Genomic DNA, 23,679 nt, shown 5'->3' with positions numbered 1-23,679 from the left:
TGTCCTCACCCATGCTTAGTCCAAGTCTCCATTCTCCAAATCTATACGAAGACCTTTGGCCCAAACCTTGTGGTGCCCAACGGTGCCCCCAGACTACACTTTGCTGACCATTGTCTCTTTTCCACTCAGGTAAGAGCACTGGAAACGGAGTCGCTGAAGGCAAAATCCCAGGTGATGGAAACGGGGGCATCCTTTGTTCGCACTGGACCTTGCAAAGCTTCCTTTACCGGACGTCCATCTCAGCAGTTTCTAAGATTACCAAGAGTTCACAAAACCTTTGTTAAAGACTGCAAGACTCAAGGTGCCAAGCTTCATCTCCGGAGCTTTTCCCTTGCCTGCGCAACTGCGTAAAGGACATATAAAGTACTGGAGCCACAGCCGAGACTTAAAGGCGCACCTCGAGCTCCTAGAGGTGGGCGGTTGTTGCTTTCTAACAGGCGGCGGAAGTGAGGAGGGAGGAGTTGTGGAACTGCTAAGGGAAAGGCTCATGTCGTGACTAGAAAGGCCAGGCTGCTCCTCAGAGCCAAGACATGCAGCTCCCCTGAAGGCAGAGTGGGAACACAGGGACAAAGTCCGAAGACAGGAGCGCGAACGGACTGCGGCGGCCCCATCCTCCCCCATCGGTACTGGGGACCCTGAACGTCTTTGGCTCTCGCCCGCCTCGGGAGCGATGGTTGGCACAGCCTGGGCTCTAGCGCTGGCGCTGATGCTCCTGGCCCCGGGGGAAGGTCGGTGAGGTAGGGGGCTGGCAGGTGAGACTCCGGGGTGCGGCCAGGAGCACAGGGGGAGGGGAGCTGACTTCTCAAATGACAGGCAGAGTGTCCCTGTGCATCTCGGTGACCGCATCTGATATTTGGCGCTGACCGACAGCGGTTCTGTCCCGCTCCTGTGTTTGCAATAGTCACTATGTCGCTCGAGCTCTTTGGTTTTTCATTGTGTGCAAACGATTGCTGCTCCTTCCCTTGCTCTATTGGCTCCGTCCTGTTTTGTTCTTGGGGTGCCTGTTTTCTGTTGATTTCCTGTTCCTTGAAGTCCCTTTAAATTCCTGTAAGAAACTTTTGCTTGATCTGCCAGGGATCATACTGGCAAGTGGATTCGAATTTTCAGAAAGAAGTTCAGTTCCAAACTGCAAACTGTACAATTTCTACTCGCCACCTCTTACAAATTATTAATTGGGGAACATTTTATTTCTACAACAAATCGGTATTTTGTGTGTGAGGTTTTTCATGTATCTGTTAGAATCAGTTTTGCTACTGTAAAAAAGATCTCTATTGAGCAAATAGCCCACTCTCAACGTCTTTAATCCTTGACCAAAAAACTCAACAAAACCTAGCTTAAAATATAGTGAAGTTAAAAAATAAAACAAAGCAATTTTATTAGCCCTCCCTACTTGTGTTCAACTAGGAATACTAAATGGTAGGTGACTCATTCTTATCTTCCAAGTTTCCTGTCCTGTGTATACCTGAATCTTGGGGGGGAAAAAATGTGCAATATTTATAACTTTAGGATATGATTTTGTCCTTTGAACATCTTGTCAACTTTAATCTGTTTTACTAAGGTACATCTTACTTTATAAAAAGGGGGAGCAAGCATCCCCTGACCTAAAATTTGCTAAATATTAAAACCCAATTTATTAGATCATTTCATGAAAGGATACAACTTAACATGGTATCATTGACCCCTGCCTTCCTTCTTTTGCTTACAGATTTAACACGTTGTCATGGAAAGGTTTTTAAAAAAATACACGTATATAACATATCAAATGCATATTTATTACAGGGAGACAAAATGTTCCAAGAAAAAAAAATGACCAATATTTATAAAGGGAGAATCTTCAGTGTTTAGTATAGATTACATAACCCCCTCCCTCCCTTTTGCCTGTATGTAATAGCCTTCTGATCTCTTTATTTAAGGCAAACATTGTCGCTTACCAGGTTCTAACATTCTATCATGATAAAGTTGGTAACTTCTTTATGGTTTACAGAGTGAAAATACAAGGGGAGGAAAGTGGAAAATACATTTAGTCGGCATTTTTTGTATTTTTTTTCTTAAATAGCTGTATTGAGATAGTTCACATTCCATACGACTGACCCATTTAATCTACACAATTCAATGGCTTTTAGAATATCACAGATGTGTGCAACACCTATCTGTGCTACACCACAGTCAGTTTTACATTTTCATTACTGAAAAAGTAAATGTGTGTCTTTAACTCTCACACTGTGTCTCTCTCCCTTCCCCACAGACCTAAGTCGCCATTAAACTACTTTCTGCCCGTACAGATGTGCCTATCCTGGATATTTATTACAAAAAGAATCATAAAATCGGTGGTGTTTTGTGAGTGGTTTCTCTCACTTCGGATGTTTTCAAGGTTCACTCATGTTGCTACCTAAGAGTTCCCATATATCCCCTTCTTCCTGCACACTGTTACTCCTATTATTAACATGTTGTTTTCCTGTGGTATGTTTGTTACAATCGAGGAACCAATATTGACATATTATTATTAACTGAAGTCCATAATCTACATTAGGGTTCATAATTGGTATTGTATACCCCTATGGGCTTCGACAAATGTATAATGTCATGTATCCGCCAACACACTTTCATGCAGACTATTTCCACTGCCCTAAAAAGACTAGAGGAAATGTGCTCAATTTATTCATCCCTCCTCCCTCCCCCTTGAATCCCTAGTAACCACTAATCTTTTCATTGCCTTTATAGTTTTGCCTTTTCCAAAATAGCATGTAGTTGAAATCATACACTATGTAGCTTTTCCAAACGTTTTTTTTTTTTCACTTAATAATATGCTGTTAGGATTCCTCTATGTCTTTTCATGGCTTGGTAACTCATTTCTTTTTTTAATCACTGACTAATACTCTATTATATGGATGTACCACAATTTGTTTATCCATTCACCTATTGAAGGGCATTGTAATTGCTTCCAATTTTTGACAATTAACAATAAAGCGTGTATAATCATTTGGGAGCCTTGGTGGTGAAGTGGAATTGATATGATGGCACAGAAGAACAACATAAACATTTGAGTGCAGGTCTTTATGTGGATATATATTTTCAACTTATTTAGGTAAATACCTATGAGCCCAATTACCGGTTCGTATGGTAGGGCTATGTTTAGCTTTGTAACAAATTGCCAGACCATCTTTCAAAGTGGCTCTACCATTTTGCATTCCCACCAGCAATGAATGAGCGTTCCTATTGCTCCACATTCTCACCAGCATTTGGTGTTATCAGTGTTTTGGATTTTAGTCATTATACGTATGTAATGATGTCTCATTGTTATTTTGATTTGCAATTCCCTAGTGGCATATGGGAAACCCTGGTGGCTTAGTGGTTAAGTGCTGCAGCTGCTAACCAAAAGGTTGCCAGTTCAAATCCACCAGGCACTCTTGAGAAACTCTATGGGGCAGTTCCCCTCTATCCAATGGGTTCACTATGAGTCAGAATCAACTTGATGGCAACGGGATTTTTTTCTTTAATGGTATATGGAGTCCCTGGGAAGTGCAAACAGTTAAGGAGCTTGTGTGCTAACCAATTCCACCCAGAGATGCCTCAGGATAAAGGCCTGGTGATCTACTTCTGAAAAAGTAGCCATTGAAAACTGTATGGAGTGCAGTTCTACTCTGACACACCTGGGGTCACCATGAGTCAGAATCAACTTGAGAACAAGTGGTTTTAAATCTTTTTGCCTTTGCATTGGTGGTGCAGTGATCGACTTCTCACCTTCCATGTGGGGGACCTAGATTCGATTCCCTGGGATTGCAGCTCATGCATAGCCACCACCTGCCTGTCAGCGGAAGCTTAGGTGTTGCTATGATGCTGAACAGGTTTCAGTGAAGCTTCCAGACTAAAACAGACTGGGAAGAATGGCCTAGTGATCTACTTCTGAAAATCAGCCACTGAAAGCCCTATAGATCACAATGGTCCAATCTACAACCAATCCTGGGGATGGTACAAGACTGGGTAGTATTAGGTTTTGTTGTACATGGGATTGCCATGAGTTGAGGGGTCTACTCAGTGCTAACAACAAGAACAAAATCAAGAACAATTGGCATGTTGTTAAGTGTTAAGAACTAGTGACAATAGAGTTTTTGGAGCTTAAATACATCACTAACAGTGTTTATGAAAACTGCACGTTAAGTCACCCTTTGACTTACTAAGAGGCCCTAACATTTCAGATATCTTTATGTTCAGTTGTGTGTTTATTTGCCTTACTTTTGTTTTGGAATTCAGTTTTAAATGAGAACTTGAATATGTTAACTCTGAAAACACGTATGTAAAGATACGAATCTTTCTATCCTAGCTCAGGAGTGTTCTCCGGGGGGACACCAGATTCTTCAGAGCCCTTACAGAGGTGTCCATTTTGACACAGTGCACCGCCAGCAGTCAGCTGTTCAAAAGCTTATATGTGACCATTCCCTCTCCCCTGGATGGTATCGTTTTCTCATCTTTGACAGACCTGCTGAGATGCCAACCAAATGTGTCGAGGTATTTCAACTCACTGAGAACTTCATGAGTTATTTCTTTATTTATTTAAAATATCAGGATTGAACCTTCTTACAACCCATTTATTTTCACACCAAAATATTATTTTAATTTTGTATTAAGATTGAATTAATTTAAAGGAGTATTCCCATTTTCCCATTCTAATAATGACAGTAATAGTTGATGTTACATACCATGCAATCCACCAACTGTTTTTAGCCAGAGTGTTTTATATAATCTTCACAACATCTCCAGATAAGGAGTATCATTATTATTTCCATCTCATAATGCAGAAAACTTGTATTGTTAAGTGTAACTGCTCTGGGGTCACCCATCTAGCTGGTGAAAGAGTTGAGTCTTGAACGCAGGCAGTCATTCTTCAAAGTTCATGTGATTAACCACAAGTAAACTACCATCAAGGAGCCCTGGTGGCACAGTGGTAAAGTGTTTGGCTGCTAACTGAGAGGCTGGCAGTTTGAACCCACCAGCTGCTCTGTGGGAGAAAGATGTGCCAGTCTCCTTTCACAAAGAGTATAGCCTTGGAAACCCTATGGGGCAGTTCCACTCTGTCCTACAGTGTCGCTATGAATCAGAATCGACTCAATGGCAGTGGGCAGTGGTAAACCTGCAAGCAGTAAGATACCATATTTATTTTCAAGAACTTCAGTTCTATTGGTTGCTGTCTGGTGCTGCCTTTGTTAACTGTGGGCTCTGATGGTTTGAAAACTAGAATCCAGCACCTCCTATTCCAAGACTAAAGAACTCAGCCTGGCAGTGAAATCTCAAAGCAGTTCCTCGTTCCCAATCTAAAGGCAGTGCACCGAGAGCAAATTCAATACTCACCCCAGTGAAACCTCCCTCTCAAACCTACACTGTGCATGGCCAACAAACTCAGCATACCCTTGCATTTCTTTACAGCTGTGAACACAAGCGTGGAACTTTCAAAAACACGTCATGTTTAATTTTGTCTATTTATGAACTTTTATAAATGAAATCACACAGGATGTATTTTTCTGCAATTTATTTTTACACAGAGCTCACGTTCTTAACTACAGCAAATTCTGAGTCTCATCGTAGCAGGTTCGTGTTTAGCTGAACTATCCCAACTGCCTTTTTTCACTCAGAGAGCCTTGACTAATACATTTCCTTTCAAAATGCCTCCAAGAGAAGGATGTCGAGTGTAAGAGAAGGAGGTCTTGCAGCAGTAAGTGGCTCAGTTCTGCCCAAAGCCCAGTGTTTATTCTCATTGACTCTGGTTTAATTTTCTATTTAATTTTATCTTCCATCTAGAAATGATGTGATAATTGGCTTCAAGTGTAGCTTTAACTTGATCTTTTTCCAGATCTCCAATCAATTGCTCCGTCACCAGATTTTGAACAATCTTTTCCTTCTCTCGTGATACGTTATGCCTCCTGAACTATGTATTAACTTCTCGTAGGTACTACTTCCATCAATTTTTCAAGAAATTTCCGAGATCGGTATGTCTTTGTGCGGACAGCAACTTCAGATCGACTTATGTGGTCTTTGAATGTGTGAGCCATTTTAGTGGATTATCAGATAATTTCTCTTGTTTACAATAATAATGCTACAAATGGAATAGACATATTTATAATGTAATAAAGGTATATTAATTATGAGGAATCGACCCTTAAATTGAACATTCCTTAAAGTTATTTTTTCTTATATAGTTCAAGTCCAAATTATTAGAGTGATAATTTAGTATTTTTTTAAAGGTCGTTCAGGAGAAAATGCCAAGCTGACATATCTACCATGCGTGAAAATAATTTGGATTTTCAGTTTTTTTTTTTTTTTTTTTAAATCCTCTAATGCAAAAGCCGAACCACTGTGGAACACAGATGCCCATCTGGTTGTCTCTGAGAGATTCGAAACACTGCCTCCTCCTGGGGAGATGACGCAACTGACTGCTTGTGCCACATGGCAGTTTTTGTTTAGCACTACGAAAGACTGTTGCCTTTTTCAAATCCCCGTGTCTGTAAGAAACTGTGGAAAATTTTTCGTGTATTTACTGCAGCCCACTCAAGGATGTATGGGATATTGTGCAGAAGGTAAGAAAACATTAATAATGCATGTAAACTACTAATTATGGAACTATGTCAATGTGTGCCATTTTCCGCCTAAGTGGTATTGAGCTCATGCAAATCTCACTAATTGTCCATTATTACTAGAGAAAAGCTATATTTAGGGCTTAAATTGGCCAGAATATTTGTTTAGGATTCTTTACCAAGATTTTAAAATCCTCAAAAATAAATGTTGGTGTGAAAGAATCAAAGCAGACTTGTTTTCATTTTCCCACTTAAAAATTCTTCTGCTTTCCTTATTCCTGTTTATACTTTTTGAATTAAGGGATGAAGGGTGGTGAGTAAAGATTATTGTGAAAAATATGTGTTTAATTTAATTTTCCAAATATCTACCTTTGTTGAATGCTTATCCTGTGCCAGGAATTATTTTAGGCCTGGGGTTATAGTAGTGAACAAGACAGATGGAATATCTGCTGTCATGGAACTTATGTTCTAGCAGAAGACCGCGAAGAATACTCATATAAAAATAAATAGGATGTAACCCAAAGAACAAAAATAAGTATCCTTGAGTCTTTACTCATATAAATACATGATTGATGGAATAAATAAATGGGAGAAAGGAGACGAACATTCCTTAAAGAAGAATTGTGGTAATACACGTAGCTAGTACCCTATGCAGAAGGTGGAGCTTAACTCCCTGCCTTTTGACTGTGGATCGGACTTAGTGACTCACTTCTAAAGAATAGGATGTGGACAGGAAAAAAATAGTGACTTCACAGGGAGAAGTCTGGCAGACACCATCTTAATCAAGTGATCAAGGTTAACATCATCAGTAATAATCCTGTTGATATAATGTACTCCTGATAACATGCCATAAAAAAGGGCACTTCACCTCTGTGGTAATAGTGGTGGTAGCACAATGGTTAAATGCTTGCCTGCTAACCAAAATGTCGGTGGTTCAACTCACCAGCAGCTCCATGGAAGAAAAGATCTGGTGACCTGTTCCCATAAAGATTACACCCTAGGGAACCCTACGAGGCAGTTCTACTCTGTCCTGTAGGGTGACTATGAGTAAGAATCAACTTGATGTCACAGAACAGCAACAACAACGTCTGTGATATACTTCCCAACAAAATATAACTCAAGCCTAATCATGAGAAAATGTTGTTGTTAGCTGCTGCTAAGTCAGCATCTGATTCATGGTGATCCTATGCACAATAGGATTGGAAGGCCACTGAGCCCTGTACAGCATCATAGATAGCAACATGCAAACCTCTGGCAGATGTACCCAAGTCTCCTATATGGAAGGCGAGAATTCTTCTTGGATATATGCAGTTTTATATTTTTTTACGCCCACTTGAATAATTATACAAATTTTAACCTTTTGCAGCTATTTCTGATTCAAAGTTACAACAGTGTGGCCCTGATGAAATTGAAATCGGAGGTGACTGTGTTCGTAAGTATCACATTTTGTGTTTTTAACAACGTACTAATAAACTAGTAATTTCAACAGCTTCAAACCCTGAAGACAGGTAGTTTGGCAGTTTATCTCAACATTCTTAAAAATGTACATATCTTTGTATGTAGCAATTCTATTTCCAAGAATCTACCTTAAAAAAATATTTAAGGAATGCTCAAGCACTATTTTATAACAACTTTTCTTAATAATATGAAAATAAGAAACAGCAAATACACAATAAATGGTGATTGGTTCAATACTTAAGATGTATCCACAATGGCAAAATACTCCATAAACACCATTAAAATGTAGGAAAACATTGTCATTGGTCAATATTCATGGTATAGTGTAGCTTAGAAATCAGATTATACTGTATAATCCCACTTTTGTTTTCTAGAAATGGTTTTATTAGTACCAAATAAGTCTTGAAAAAGGAACACCTAATATATTAATGGTGGTTGTGATTTTTTTTCTCTTTAATCTGTATTTTTACTTTTCTATCTTTGTGTTTTTCCTTCTTTAATTTGTAAATGTTATTTCAAATATTTAAAAACAGTCTTACTATAATAATTCTTAAAATAAATCACTCTGAGTTGCTTTTCCATGCCCTATATTCCAATTGAAGCTCTGGTGGCACAGTGGTTAAGAGCTCGGCTGCTAACTAAAAGGTTGGCAGTTCTTATCCACCAGCCGCTCCTTGAAAACCCTGTGGGGGCAGTTCTCTGTCCTATAGGGTCACAATGAGTTGGCATTGACTCAACAGCAACTTTTTTTTAAAAAAATACAATTAGAAATACATTTTTCAGACTCCTTTCCTACTATTCTTTAAACAAGCTGTTATATCTGAAATTCTCAGTTTAATTAGACCCCGTGATTTAATTTCTTAAGAGAATAAAGCAATATCCCTAATAATACCAACTAAAACCAAACCCATTGCTGTGGAGTTGATTCTGACTGACAACAACCCTATATAAAAAAAAAAATAGCACAAAGTAAAACTGCCCCATAGGGTTTCCAAGGAGCAGCTGGTGGATTTGAACAGCTGACTTTTTGATTAGCAGCCAAATGCTTAACCACTGCACAACCAGGGCTCCATCCCTAATAATAGTAACATTAAACATTATATTGACTGTTATGCATAGTAGGTATCATAGTTATTTCTATAACAGAAACACCACAAGTGGGTGGTTCTCACAATAGAAGTTTATTTTTTCACAGTTTAGTAGGCTAGAAGTTCACATTCATGGTGCTAACTCTAAGGGAAGGCTTTCTCTCTCTGTTGGCTCTGGGAGAAGGTCCTTGTCTCTTCAGCTTCTATTCCTTGGCTCCTTGGTGATCTTCATGTGGTGTGGCATCTATCTTCCCCCACCTCTCTATGCCTAATCTGCTCTCTTTATATCTGAAAAGAGATTGACTCAAAACACACCCTATACTAACACTGCCTCATTAACATAACAAAGAAAACCTATTCCCAAATGAGATTATAACTGCAGGTTAAAAAAAAAAAAACCACCCAAACCCACTGCTGTTAAGTTGATTCCGACTCACAGCAACTCTATAGGACATAGTAGAACTGCCCTGTAGGGTTTCCAAGGAGCAGCTGGTGGATTCGAACTGCTGACTGTTTGGTTAGCAGCCACAGCTCTTAACCACTGCACCACCAGGCTCCTAACCTGAAAACCAAACTCGTTGCTGTCGAATCCATTCCAACTCATAGTGATCCTGGTGGATTCAAACTGCTCACCTTTTGGTTAGCAGCTGTAGCACTTAACCACTAGCCACCGGTGTTTCCAGGCTCCTAACCACAGGTATGAAAAAGCAAAAACCAAACCGGTTGCTGTCGAGTCGATTCTGACTCATAGTGATTCTATAGGATAGAGTAGAACTGCCACATAGGGTTTCTAAGGAGTGGCTGGTAGATTTGAACTGCTGACCTTTTGGTTAGCAGCTGACTGTTAACCACTGCATCACCAGGGTGCCACCACAGTGATTAGGCTTTACAGCACATATTTTGGGGGTACACGATTCAATTCATAACAGTAGGTAGGAATTTTGTTTATGATGTACATGTGTTATAGTAAAGCCCTCTTTCTTCCTTTAATAAACAGGAAATCTCAGCTAAATTGGAGCCACTATGCTAATTTTTTGTTTTTTTTAACATATTGCAGTAAAAAATTAGCATAACATGCTAAGGAAAAGACATAGAAGGCACGAGTTGTTTTCATAAAAATATGGTACGTAAGATTTTTTTTCCACCCTTAGGTTAATTAAGGTCTCTCAGAATTTTCCACAATCTACATGACAGGGCAGAAAAATTAATTTTGTGATTATCATAAAATTACCATATACATAATAAAGAAAAATTACTTGAACATTTTAAAATATTTTTTTAAATCTTATTTTTTAAAAATTCATCACTTAGTTTTTTTCCATATTTAAAACAGAACAAAACAAAAGCCTGTTTAGCCCAAGAGACAGAAGGGGCCACATGAACCAGAGACCTACATCATCCTGAGACCAGAAGAACTAGTTGGTGCCCGGCCACAATCGATGACTGCCCTGACAGGGAGCACAACAGAGAACCCCTGAGGGAGCAGGAGATCAGTGGGATGCAGACCCCAAATTCTCATAAAAAGACCAGACTTAATGGTCTGACTGAGACTAGAGGAATCCCGGCGGTCATGGTCCCCAAACCTTCTGTTGGCCCAGGACAGGAACCATTCCCGAAGACAACTCATCATCAGAAATGAAAGGGACTGGACAGTGGGTAGGAGAGAGATGCTGATGAAGAGTGAGCTAATGATATCAGGTGGACACTTGAGACTGTGTTGGCATCTTCTGTCTGGAGGGGGGATGGGAGGATAGAGAGAGTTGGAAGCTGGCAAAATTGTCATGAAAGGAGAGACCAGAAGGGCTGACTCATTAGGAGGAGAGCAAGTGGGACTACAGAGTAAGGTGTATATAAACTTATATGTGACAGTCAGACTTGATTTGTAAACATTCACTTGAAGCTCAATAAAAGTTAATAAAAAAAAAAAGGCCCGTTTAATCTTGCAAATTCCCAGAAATTAAAAATGGTGAGATATTTCTATGAGCTTCTAATGAAAACTTCTGAATTTTTTTAACCTCAGAAAAATGAAAAGAATAAACCTAGTGTTCAACATCTGCTATATTTCGCTAAGACAGTACGATTATTCCTACAACAAACACCTCATTCAGTCCAGAGTAATCGTGAAAATCATAAGTAAAATAATAAGTCATCTGATTTTACTCCAATGACTATTTTTCTTTATGTCATGCAATTGTAATGTATAAAATCTTAATTTTATTTTTTTATTCTATCCTTTAGAAAAGGTAATTGTTCAAAAGAATATACTTTCAAAAAAAAAAAAAAAAGAATATACTTTCCTGTTTAAGAGCTAGACCTTTGAAGGGTAAACATTTTCAAAATATATTAATATAAATGATAACTTACGATACTATCAATATTTGAGTGATTATGAGTCAAAATATATGTTCTGCTTTGTCGGTGGCTAGAGAATAGTCATTTTCCTAAATTTGTTTTATTTTTCCCTTAAAATAAATCTGTAAATTACGGTTTTCGTGTGCTTTTTCTGAAAGCTAGTCTCCATATTTCTTTCAGATGCTCTACTAAAAATTATGCCTTTTCTCCCAGTAGGTCAACTGCCTGCCTCATTCCCACCACCACCTCCAGGAAGGCCAGAGATACTGGTGGAATTGATTGAGTTCAGGCTTTTCTGTAGGTGTGCCTTTGATGTTTCTCCTACAAACAGCTCTGTGGGATTTCTCACAACCTGGTCTAGACTTTCTTCTCAAGAATTCAAAGAGGAGCTGAAACAAGAGACCACAGTTCAGGCATTCTCTCTTTTAGAACTTGACGGTATAAATCTCAGACTTGGAGACAGGGTATGTTTAAAAACAATTTGATTTTCTTTTCTTTTCATGAATACATTGTTTTTCACAATTTTTTTGTTCATATCCTAAATATAGTTTTTCTACCCAGAATATAAAACACTAATATTTTTCTTTTTCTTTTTTCCTTGGCAATTGTGCTAATTCCAGTGATAACTGAGTGAGTCAGAAATCTTATTAATTATACATGAGTATCTGATTTTAGCAATTCATTGATTATTACTGATGAATCCTTATAACTCTATGTGTTTTTATGGTTTTAAAATTATATGCTTTTATTCTAGAAAAGTGTTTTAAAATTTTTCCAATGATGATAATAGTTTTTCTCTCTTTTAAAATACATTTTAAATGTAAAGCCTCTTGTTGTTATTGTTGTAAGGTGCCGTCGAGTAGGCACCAACTCATAGAGACACTATATACAACAGCACGAAACCCTGCCTGGTCCAGCACCATTCTCACAATTGTTGTTATGCATGAGCCCATTGTTGCAGCCGCTGTGTCAGTCCGTCTCATTAGGGTCTTCCTCTTTTTTGCTGACCCCCCATTGTAAAGGCTACTACACTTTAATTTGAGGTTTGAATAAGTAATTATAATGATGCAATTTTTCTCAATTTTCAAGCATTTTTAAATTATTTAGTATGTTTTATTATCTCATGCACGAAGAACTGAAATTAAGTATTTAAAGATAATTTACACACATTTCCTCCATTTTTTTATTGCTAAGTGATTATTTGTTAACTGTATTCATAGATATTCTGTAGTGCTTCCATCTTTTTCTTGGAGAAACCACATGTACAAAGTTTAGCCATTGAAAGCCAAGAGTTTTTTGCGGGAATTAAGGTATGTAGCAATGGGGATGGTTCAGAAAGATTTTTCCTCTGTGACCTTCTTTTCCAAAGCGTGATCTATGTATGATGCTGGTTGTAGGACCGCATTATAGATAGAATCAAAATATGGAGAACCAGGAGTCTATTTTTGAAGAATAACCCAGATTACCCTAATACATACAAAACCTGACTGCCCTTGTTAATAAAGTTGAAATATATTTGGATTATTTCGGTACTTCTTAAGTTAGAACCATACAAAAGCTCTATTCCTACAGTTCACTCTATCATGCAACTAAAAGTTGGAGTATTAATATTTAGCTATTGCACGTTTGAGAAAGCAAGTACCAAGCCATCTACTAGAGCCTCTCACTAGGGTAGAATTGACACAGAGTGATGGGCTCTAAGGACTGCAGAGTTTGAGCTAACTAAACAAACACCAGGGATCCAAGAACTGATGAGCTGTTGCAGCAGATGAGTAGAGGTGACAGGGAATCCAGGAGTGGTGGAAGGAGCAGGACAGTACCAGGAGGTCCAGACAGGCAAGCACTGTGCCCTGGGAATTCTCAGCCACAAGACCAGAGTTCGTTCTGACTCATCTCTAGTCCAAGGACAAGATGGGGTATTCGATAGATTGCAAGATTGTGACTCAGGAAGAGAATAAAGTCTGTTCCTGGATCAAGTCCATGTCTACACAGCAGGGACCAGAGAAAGGAGTGAGAAAAGTGGACTACATTGTCAGAATAGTGTAACCACAGTGGGGTGGGGAACTACAACGTTCTCAGAATAGTATAACCACAGTGGGGATGTGGGGAAGCTGAGGTCAGACCTTGGGAACACAGGAACCCTTTGACCCACATCCTTAAGAGCTTGGTTAGCAAACAATATCAGGGCCAGTAGCCAATCACTGAAAAAAAAAAAAAAAACCAAACCCATTGCTGTCAAGTCAATTCTGACTCATAGTGACCCTGTAGGACAGAGTAGAACTACCCCATAGAGTTTCCAAGGAGTGCCTGGTGGGTTCGAACTGCTGACCTTTATGGTTAGCAGCTGTAGCACTTAACCACTATACCACCAGGGTTTCCAGCTAACCACCAGGTACTTAATATTTGTTTGGCTAAGAAACAGGGCTGGATTACCCAATAAGAAAGGTACAAAGGGGCCCAGTTGTGCCTTCCCGCCAATCTGCAGTGCACAGTTTCACCTGTGCCCCACCACGTCAAAGATGTGGTGAAACCCATGTGAAACTGCTCACCACAGATCAGCAAGTAAATAAAATTATGTCCGTGTATACCTTGCTCAGTACAAGCCAGTGCTACTGTATTTACTGGGTAATCTGCCCCTGCTAAGAGAAAGAGAATATTCAGTTCTAAAACACAGCTGTTCTGAAGACTAGCCCAGAATGGAGAATGCCTAAAAACTTCATGCCTCGAACTAGGATTGGCCTGTGAACCAGGACAGGGTCTGTCCTATGGTGCAGTACTCAGTAAACTCAACTGTGGAAAATAGAGGCTAGGAAATAAGCTGAAGGTTGAGATATTTCAGATGACCAACAATAAATTAATTTATAATCCAAAAAAAGTTAAAATTTCTAATTGAGTTGATGAATACTGTTACTATTGTTAGGTGCCATGGAGTTGGTTCTGACTCAGAGAGACCCTATGTACTAATCCCTAAGAATAAACAGACTTACTTGTGGTGTGAGTCAGTAAACATTAGCAAAACAAATGGAAGAATTAAAGAATCTGTCTCCTCCTTTGTCCACTGCCCACCGTGGAACCAGAACCACTAAAGCAGGCTCTGATGAGACTTCCCCGACATGTGTTGGGGAGCTAAGTTGGGTCTAAACTCAGAGCAGAACAGCCGCTCCATGTACTCTCTGTGCATTGCTCAGAGAAGTTTGATTCTAATTTCTCTTGTTTAATTAAAAAATTCCAGTGTTTAAGTTATTACCACCAACTCGTTTAACAAAAAATGAATTGTTAAGAAAAATTACCTTATGAAATAATTATATCAAAAAATAAGTTATATTTTAACATGATTGCTCTATATATTTTCTTAAACTAGTTGCAACCTGAACTGAGCACTATATCAGAAGATGGGAAAGAGTACCAGTTGAGGATAGAGAGCACAGTTCCTATCGTTTGTTCTGAATTCAGTGAGCTTGATCAGGAATGCAAAATCTCATTAAAACTAAAAACTGTTGATCAAGGTAATATACTAAATTCATTTAATTGTATGATTAGATCTAAAATAATAATGGAAGCTTTTTTCCTTCTAGAAAATGTCACTGAAATATACGTATATATTAAATATACATATATAATTAAATGTTTATATCAAGTTATAGCTGAATCATGTTAATAATATTGTGCTAAATTTATGATTGTCAAAGCAATTCACATTTATTCAACCTGGTCTAATGTATAAATAAATAATAATAATAATTCAAAGGAGCTCTGGTGGTACAATGGTTAACACTCAGCTGCAAACCAAAAGGTCAGTGGTTCGAGACCACCAGTTGCTCTGTGGCAGAAAAGACCTGGCAATCCGCACCCATAAAGATTAAACCAAACCCATTGCCACTGAGTCGATTCGGATTCACAGTGACCTTATAGGACAGGGTAGAACTGTCCCATACAGTTCCCAAGGAGTAGGTGATGGATTCAAACTGCTGACCTTTTGGTTAGCAGCCCAACTCTTAACCTGCACTATCAGGGCTCCCCCATAAAGATTACAGTCTAGGAAACCCTATGGGGCAGTTCTACTCTGTCATATGGGGTCACTGAGTTGGAATTGGCTTGATGACAATAATAATTCCTTGACCAGCCTCCTCTTTCTCCCTCTCCAACTTCTCCCCGTTTTCCTCCTCTTCCTCTGCCTCCTTCTTCTCTTTCCTTGGTTTTCATAGATTGAGGAACAAACTACTCTTCCAGAATTTCCACATCATCCCCACTAAGGGCAGTATGATCAGTTATGTTCACATTTCCAGTTCATGCAATGTGGGTCTTATAATTCATTCTTCACGCTTGTCTCCCTAATGTCAGCTTATGTTTGGGATCTTTTGTTTTAGAATTCTTCTGTTTAAATTAATAGTTATGTAGATGTTACATGCATGGCCACATATACTTCACTGACCCAAGCAGAGAGAGAAGACTGAAGTCTTTACACAGAACACGGTAGAATATAAGAAGACACACAGTGTGTGGCAGTGATTGTGTTGAGCCTTCCCCCCACCCACAAGCCTCTGACTTAGAGACCAAATCAAATAAAAGATACATAGATTAAAATGTAACCTTTAAGGAAGATTTTATTCACCTACCCTTTTACCGTAGGGCATAAAATTTTATTTGTTGTTGTTAGGTGCCGACTCATAGCGACCCTATAGGACAGAACAGAACTGCCCCATAGGGTTTCCAAGGAGTGGCTGGTGGATTCGAACTGCCGACCTTTTGGTTAGCAGCCATAGCTCTTAACCACTTTGCCACCAGGGCTCCAAAATTTTATTTAGTAATAAATAAATCAAACACAATGTTTAAAGGTCTTCATGTCTATATTATACCTAGTTAAATCAGAGAAACAAAAGGATGAAAAATGTTTGGAAAGAGGAAGAGTCTCTTGGGAATTATACAACAGGAAAAGAGATGGATAAGGATATAGAAAGAGAAATTAAGATATGCTATCCTATTTTTTTTTTTTATCCTATATAAAAGAAAAAAAAAGTTTTTTTTCTTTTATAGGGTCGCTATGAGTCAGAATCGACTCGACGGTACTGGGTTTGGTTTTGGTTTTGGAACCTGAGATACTGAGCCCTGGTGGCACAGTGGTTAAGAGTTTGGCTGCTAACCAAAAGATCGGCAGTTCGAATCCACAGCTCCTTGGAAACTCAATGGGACGGTTGTACTCTGTCCTATAGGGTTGCTATGAAGTGGAATTGACTCTATGGCAACAGGTTTTTTTTGTTTTTGTTTTTAAATCCTGAGATATTTGACAGTAAGCAAACTAAAATAAAATCCAACTACTGACTCAGATCATAATGTACTGCAGTTTACATGATAAATAGGGGAGAGGAAGATGTTATTGATATTTGTAGAAGCTGTGTGAGGCAGAGATCTCCTTCAGTTATAAATGGATTTAAAATAGAATCACATGCTCTCAGTTCTTTCCAACAATGCAAACATCACTATAATAATAACATCCTAAATATAGTCCTACATTTTGAGAATTTGCATGTTCTTGTTTTTGGTCAAATAAAAACAATTTTTTTTTTCCTGGAGAAATATCTCTGGATTTCATTCTGAATATTATGTTATGTTCTTTAAGTATATTGCCTGTAAGTCTGTAATAGAGAACCAGATGGTATCTTTCAGTGTATCTCTAAAAGACTATGCTGCTTTTGTACAGGTTCCAAAGAATAGAATTCTTGGCCCTCATACCATATACAGACAAAATGATGTCAGGGGCTAGATCTAGGCCAGATATAGTCCATATTCACCTTAAAGAGCCAGTTAATTGTGTGGATGTTTCTGTTATTTTTCCATGTGCATGGGAAAAGTCTATATTTTTAGGAAAAAATGCATAAGGAGAAATGTAATTTTTTCAGAAATTTTGAATCTAGTATACTGTACCTATAACTGATAATTGACCAGTATGATTTTACACCTGAAAAAGATGTGTGAGAGAAAAGGAGATAGAAAGCTTTTAATGATTATTTTCTTCTTCCTTGACTCTCAGGAGAACTTTGTAAAATTATTAACTGGATGCAATAGGAGAATACACACAAACACACATACGCACACTTCCTTTGTGGACAATTTTGCAATTATGGGGTGGGGGATCTACTCTTTTTGTTTAAGCTTTAATTACTTTCTCCAGCTTTTTGAAGTTACACAAATTCATGGAGTTCCCTCTTCCTCTTTTGTTACCATTTTCTTTCCAAATTATTTTATTGTTCTTTTTTCCCTGGGAGAGGTAGGATCTGAGTTTCTGAAAATATTAGAATATGTGGGAACTGAAAGAAGATAGATTGCTTATTACTGGTGTGGAATCATCTGAATTTGTTTTAAGTCTTCTAGTTTTAAGGAGCCTCGGTGGCATAGTGGTTAAGAGTTTGGCTGCTAACCAAAAGGTTGGCAGTTTGAAACCACCAGCTGCTCCTTGGTAACCCTATGGGGCAGTTCTACTCTGTCCTGTAGTAGGGTTCAGAATCAACTTGAAGGCAATGGGTTTGGTTTGGTTTATATTAATAATAATAATGACATTGCTATAGTTCAACAATAGATAAAACATAAATACACGCCCTAGGAAATATTGCAGAAATACCTGGGCCTAGGGCCAAATCTTAGGCAGAAAAAAATCAAATTATAGTGTTTCTTGGTGCCAGAATTAGGGTTTGTTTTTTTTTTCAATAGTAACAGGATGCATTTTGTTTTTACTTTTGAATTCCATGCGGGTGTACATTAACTTATAAATGTAAAGAAAACAGCAATTTTGTGTGTATATATGTATGTATTGAAGTTGGTTAATTATGTATAAAGATCACATAGAGTTTAATAGCTTTGATTTTATTTAGAAAAAAATGCAGCCATATTTTTTCAAGTAAGAGAAAGTAATTTAAGAATAATCTCTCAATTTGGTATTCTCTGTTGATCGAGCTATTAGATGCTTTGGTTATTATATTTTTCTAGGAAAAAAACTAATACAGTTTTTCATTAAAACAGGTGAAGAACAGCTAGGCTTAAATTTGGCCCTTTCTTCCTGTCATGTGGACCTTCATCAGACATCATCCTGTGAAAATGGAACCTGTAGCCATGGTTTTGTGTACTACACTGCTGTAACAGACTTTTCTCGAGATGGAAATCGAGTTACAAACATTTTGGTGGAGCCTATAGTCAGTGAGGATTTCCTGTGGAACAGCTACAGTCCAGCCAGCGTCCAGGTGGACAAATTATAAAAACGTCTTAATAAATGAAGCTTTGGAAAGATGCATGTATTTTATCAGTATATCTTGTAAAATTTACATTTCAAAATTATTTGGTAAAAATTACTTTTGTTTTTTAAATGACTCGATTTTCAATAACTGGTAAAATGATAATTAAAATATATTGAGATTGCTAGACAGTTTATTATATATCACTAAATAATAATAGTAATATTTACTGAAAATTTCTTTGCTTTTAAGATCAGAGTAAAAGATGTCCCAACTGCTTACTGCTATTCATTTACTGACCCTCATATAATTACATTTGATGGCAGGTAATTTTCTCAAATTTTTTTCTGTTAGTATTTTTTGTTTTGGTCTTGGTTGTTGTTTTGTTCTAAACACCATACTGTTTTATTATTTTGTTATTCCCATTCACTGAAAAATCACAAAGTAAAGGCATATATGGTTATCACTGGCTTGTTTCCAAATACTAGCTTATTTGTATAGAAGTGTTTGCCTTGAAATTTATTCCTTAGTAAAAATATGGACTAGTTTTGAGGCTGAATTTGTAAAAAAAAAAAAAAAAGAGGATTATTGTAAATGCAGACAGTCACCTTTGCTTGACCATTTATTCGTTTTTAATAATGATTAGATTATTTGCTTTAGAGATATTTACTGTTTCGATTTTACATGACATTAAAATAAGCCTTAAGACGTGGGCAAGAAGATTAAGTTAATACATTAGAATTAGTTAAAAAAAAAGCTTCCAGTAGCCGTGTTGAGTTGATTCCAACTTACGGTGGCTCCATGTATGTCAGAGTAGTACTGTGCTCTGTAAGATTTTCAGTGGCAGATTTGTCAGAGATATATCACTAGACCTTTCTTCGGGGTATACTACTAGACTTTTCTTCTGAAGTGCCTGTGGTGGACTCCAACCTCTAACTTTTTGGTTAGCAACCGAGAGCATTACCCATTTGCTCCACCAAGGGACGTGGAGATTTATTTAATGCAATTCAATTCAACAACGTCAATTGTGCAACAACTAAGTGGCAGACTATGTTCTAAGTGCTGGGGTATGGCCATGAATAAAATAGACAAACATTTCCTGACCTTAACTTTCAATAGGTGAAGAGAGATATGAAGATGATTAATAAGTAACTATAAAGTGTATCTGATGAAGATATGTGCTATGAGGAAAACTAAAGCAGAGGTGGAAAAGGGAATGCTGGAGTTAGGGGTTGCAAATTATATTAAAATAGGGTGGTTAGAGAAAGCCAGAATGTGACTATGCCGTTTGGGCAAAGACTTGAAGAAAGTGAGGGAGACAGCCATGAGCACATGGGAGAAGCCCTCAGCAAGCCTCTTTACCACAGGGCCTTTGCACATATTGGCACCTCTATCTGGAACACTCTTCCCCCAAATATCCCTATAGCTCTTTCTCTTATCTTTTTCAAGTCTGTAGTTATATGTAACCTCAGTGAGGCCTTTCTGGTCACCATAGTCATCAATATCTAACAAGTCAGATGTTTTACTTATTTATTTATTTTGCTTCTTGTCTCTCTCCCTGCTAGAATGCAGATTCCATGAGAGCAGGGAATTTTGTCTGTTTCCTCAGTTCTGTTTCTGCAGCACCATAGCAGTGACTGTTACATAGTAAAGGTGATAAAAAACCATGGTTGAATAAATGAAAATGAAGTAGTCTATCCTTTATTATTTACTGTTCGTTCTTGTATATGTTTCGTTATGAAACGTTAAGTGAATAATAGATGTTTTTTGTTATTTTCCCCATCTTGAAAAAATGTATCTGGACCCTGTTTCCTCTGTCAACTGTAGCCCCATTTTTCTGCTCCACTTTACACTAAAACTTCTCTAAAATATTAGAATGCCAACAAACATAAATTTTTTTTTTACCCCATCCTTTGATTTTTTTTATGTTAACTTTTATTGAGCTTCAAGTGAACATTTACAAATCCAGTCAGTCTGTCACATATAAGTTTACATACATCTTACTCCGTACTCCCATTTGCCCTCCCCCTAATGAGTCAGCCCTTCCAGTCTCTCCTTTCGTGACAATTTTGCCAGCTTCCCACTCTCTCTATCCTCCAATCCCCCCTCCAGACAGGAGATGCCAACACAATCTCAAGTGTCCACCTGATATAATTAGCTCACTCTTCATCAGCATCTCTCTCCCACCCACTGTCCAGTCCCTTTCATGTCTGATGAGTTGTCTTCAGGGATGGTTCCTGTCCTGTGCCAACAAAAGGTCTGGGGACCATGGCAGCCGGGATTCCTCCAGGCTCAGTCAGACCATTAAGTATGGTCTTTTTATGAGAATTTGGGGTCTGCATCCCACTGATCTCCTGCTCCCTCAGGGGTTCTCTGTTGTGCTCCCTGTCAGGGCAGTCATCGGTTGTGGCCGGGCACCATCTAGTTCTTCTGGTCTCAGGATGATGTAGGTCTCTGGTTCATGTGGCCCTTTCTGTCTCTTGGGCTCATAGTTATCGTGTGACCTTGGTGTTCTTCATTCTCCTTTGTTCCAGGTGGGTTGAGACCAATTGATGCATCTTAGATGGCTGCTTGTTAGCATTTAAGACCCCAGACGCCACATTTCAAAGTGGGATGCAGAATGTTTTCATAATAGAATTATTTTGCCAATTGACTTAGAAGTCCCCTTAAGCCATAGTCCCCAAACCCCTGCCCTTGCTCCACTTACCTTTGAAGCATTCAGTATATCCCAGAAACTTCTTTGCTTTTGGTCCAGTCCAGTTGAGCTGACCTTCCCTGTATTGAGTGTTGTCCTTCCCTTCACCTAAAGTAGTTCTTATCTACTAACTAATCAGTAAATAACCCTCTCCTACCCCCCTCCCTCCCCCCCTCGTAACTACAAAAGTATGTGTTCTCAGTTTATACTATTTCTCAAGATCTTATAATAGTGGTCTTACACAATATTTGTCCTTTTGCCTCTGACTAATTTCACTCAGCATAATGCCTTCCAGGTTCCTCCATGTTATGAAATGTTCCACAGATTCGTCACTGTTCTTTATCGATGCATAGTATTACATTGTGTGAATATACCATAATTTATTTATCCATTCATCCGTTGATGGGCACCTTGATTGCTTCCACCTTTTTGCTATTGTAAACACTGCTTCAATAAACATGGGTGTGCATATATCTGTTCGTGTAAACGCTCTTATTTCTCTAGGGTATATTCCGAGGAGTGGGATTTCTGGGTTGTATGGTAGTTCTATTTCTAACTGTTTAAGATAACGCCAGATAGATTTCCAAAGAGGTTGTACCATTTTACATTCCCACCAGCAGTGTATAAGAGTTCCAATCTCTCCGCAGCCTCTCCAACATTTACTATTTTGTGTTTTTTGGATTAATGCCAGCCTTGTTGGAGTGAGATGGAATCTCATCGTAGTTTTAATTTGCATTTCTCTAATGGCTAATGATCGAGAGCATTTTCTCATGTATCTGTTAGCTGCCTGAATATCTTCTTTAGTGAAGTGCGTGTTCATATCCTTTGCCCACTTTTTGATTGGGTTGTTTGTCTTTTTGTGGTTGAGTTTTAACAGAATCATATAGATTTTAGAGATTAGGTGCTTGTCGGAGAAGTCATAGCTGAAAATTCTTTCCCAATCTGTAGGTGGTCTTTTTACTCTTTTGGTGAAGTCTTTAGATGAGTTTGATTTTTAGGAGTTCCCACTTATCTGGTTTCTCTTTGTCATTTTTGGTAGTGTTTTGTATTCTGTTTATGTCTTGTATTAGGGCTCCTAATGTTGTCCCTATTTTTTCTTCCATGATCTTTATTGTTTTAGTCTTTATGTTTAGGTCTTTGATCCACTTGGAGTTAGTTTTTGTGCATGGTATGAGGTATGAGTCCTGTAAAAATTTTTAATATATTGTATTTAATATATTGCTAAGTACATTATAATTTACAAAATTATTTCCTCTACAATTCATCTATATGGCACTAACCAAAATGTAGACTGTTCTAGTAATAATTTCTTAATACTTGTCTTTTATTGATGTTAAAATATTATTAAAACATTAATGAAACCTCAATTAGGGACTGGTAGTGCCTCTCTGCTATTTTTATTGGTTCAATAGTGGATAATGCTTCTTTTAATACTGGATTACTCTTAACATTTAATGGTTTAATTAATGTAGTAAATAATATTTAGGGCATACTTTAAAATATTAATTTGCATGTGCTTTTAATTTGGGCATTAAAATTAGTTTTTTTTACGTGTAATTTAAAAAAATGTCCTATTCTGTCATTTTTTCCCCCAATGACAAAGCTCCTGAAATTACAGAGCTTGAGAATGCTGGATTTTGTGATGTTCGAAAATATAATTATATGATGGTGAGAGTTTTTGGTCTAGGTTTCAAGGAATCATCTTCAATTAAATGTGAAGTTACTAAACTGCAGGTATGTGAATTAGGCGTTGATGACAATTAAATTTTGTAAATAATTCAGATTAATTTTAACTTTGATTAATTTGGTGTATCAATTAACAACATGCCTAAAGGATGAACAGGATTTCAGAGAGACTTGAACAGGAAAATGATCAAGTTGCTTACCCTTAAAGTTCCCCCTATTAGTTAACTCTATTAAAGTCTTTAAAGTAATTTTTGAGGTATTGGTCCACTACTTTAAGTCAGCAAGAAATTAAAAGAATATCAAGCTTGATATGTATATTTCTGTATTTCTTAGAAAGCAAAAACACAAAAGAATAGAGATCATTCTTCATTAGCCAGGACACCCAGCAATGAATTTTAGGTTATAGGGTTATGAACGTTTTCCTTTTACAAACCAAAAATGTGAAGATTAATTGATCTTATCTCTTATATTTCCCTTAATGTGAATTACATACTGAAAAATTACAAAGCAAAAACAGTGTTTTTTTCTTTCTTGAAGTCACAAAAGACGGCCAAGATCACTCAGTTTGAACATTGATATATCAAATTATACCTTATATTTGATGACTATTC

At 37.7% G+C, this 23,679-nt stretch overlaps 1 protein-coding gene across 1 annotated transcript in view; it reads left to right on the top strand.

Annotated features, from left to right (window-relative positions):
• The first annotated feature begins 670 nt into the window (after positions 1 to 670).
• VWDE (von Willebrand factor D and EGF domains) overlaps positions 671 to 23,679 on the top strand; it is a 53,859-nt gene continuing 30,850 nt past the window's right edge. Inside the window, 11 exon segments of the mRNA XM_049893551.1 lie at positions 671 to 728; positions 4,322 to 4,506; positions 6,339 to 6,384; positions 6,387 to 6,569; positions 7,933 to 7,998; positions 11,681 to 11,928; positions 12,685 to 12,774; positions 14,826 to 14,970; positions 18,479 to 18,696; positions 18,940 to 19,013; positions 22,972 to 23,116. Of these exon segments, the coding sequence (XP_049749508.1) occupies positions 671 to 728; positions 4,322 to 4,506; positions 6,339 to 6,384; positions 6,387 to 6,569; positions 7,933 to 7,998; positions 11,681 to 11,928; positions 12,685 to 12,774; positions 14,826 to 14,970; positions 18,479 to 18,696; positions 18,940 to 19,013; positions 22,972 to 23,116 (1,458 nt within the window).

This window comes from Elephas maximus, chromosome 8 (genome assembly GCF_024166365.1).
Source record: "Elephas maximus indicus isolate mEleMax1 chromosome 8, mEleMax1 primary haplotype, whole genome shotgun sequence".
Lineage (NCBI taxonomy): Eukaryota > Metazoa > Chordata > Mammalia > Proboscidea > Elephantidae > Elephas > Elephas maximus.
Note: the sequence above shows the minus strand (reverse complement) of the source record. Positions and strands in the feature narration are given on the sequence as shown.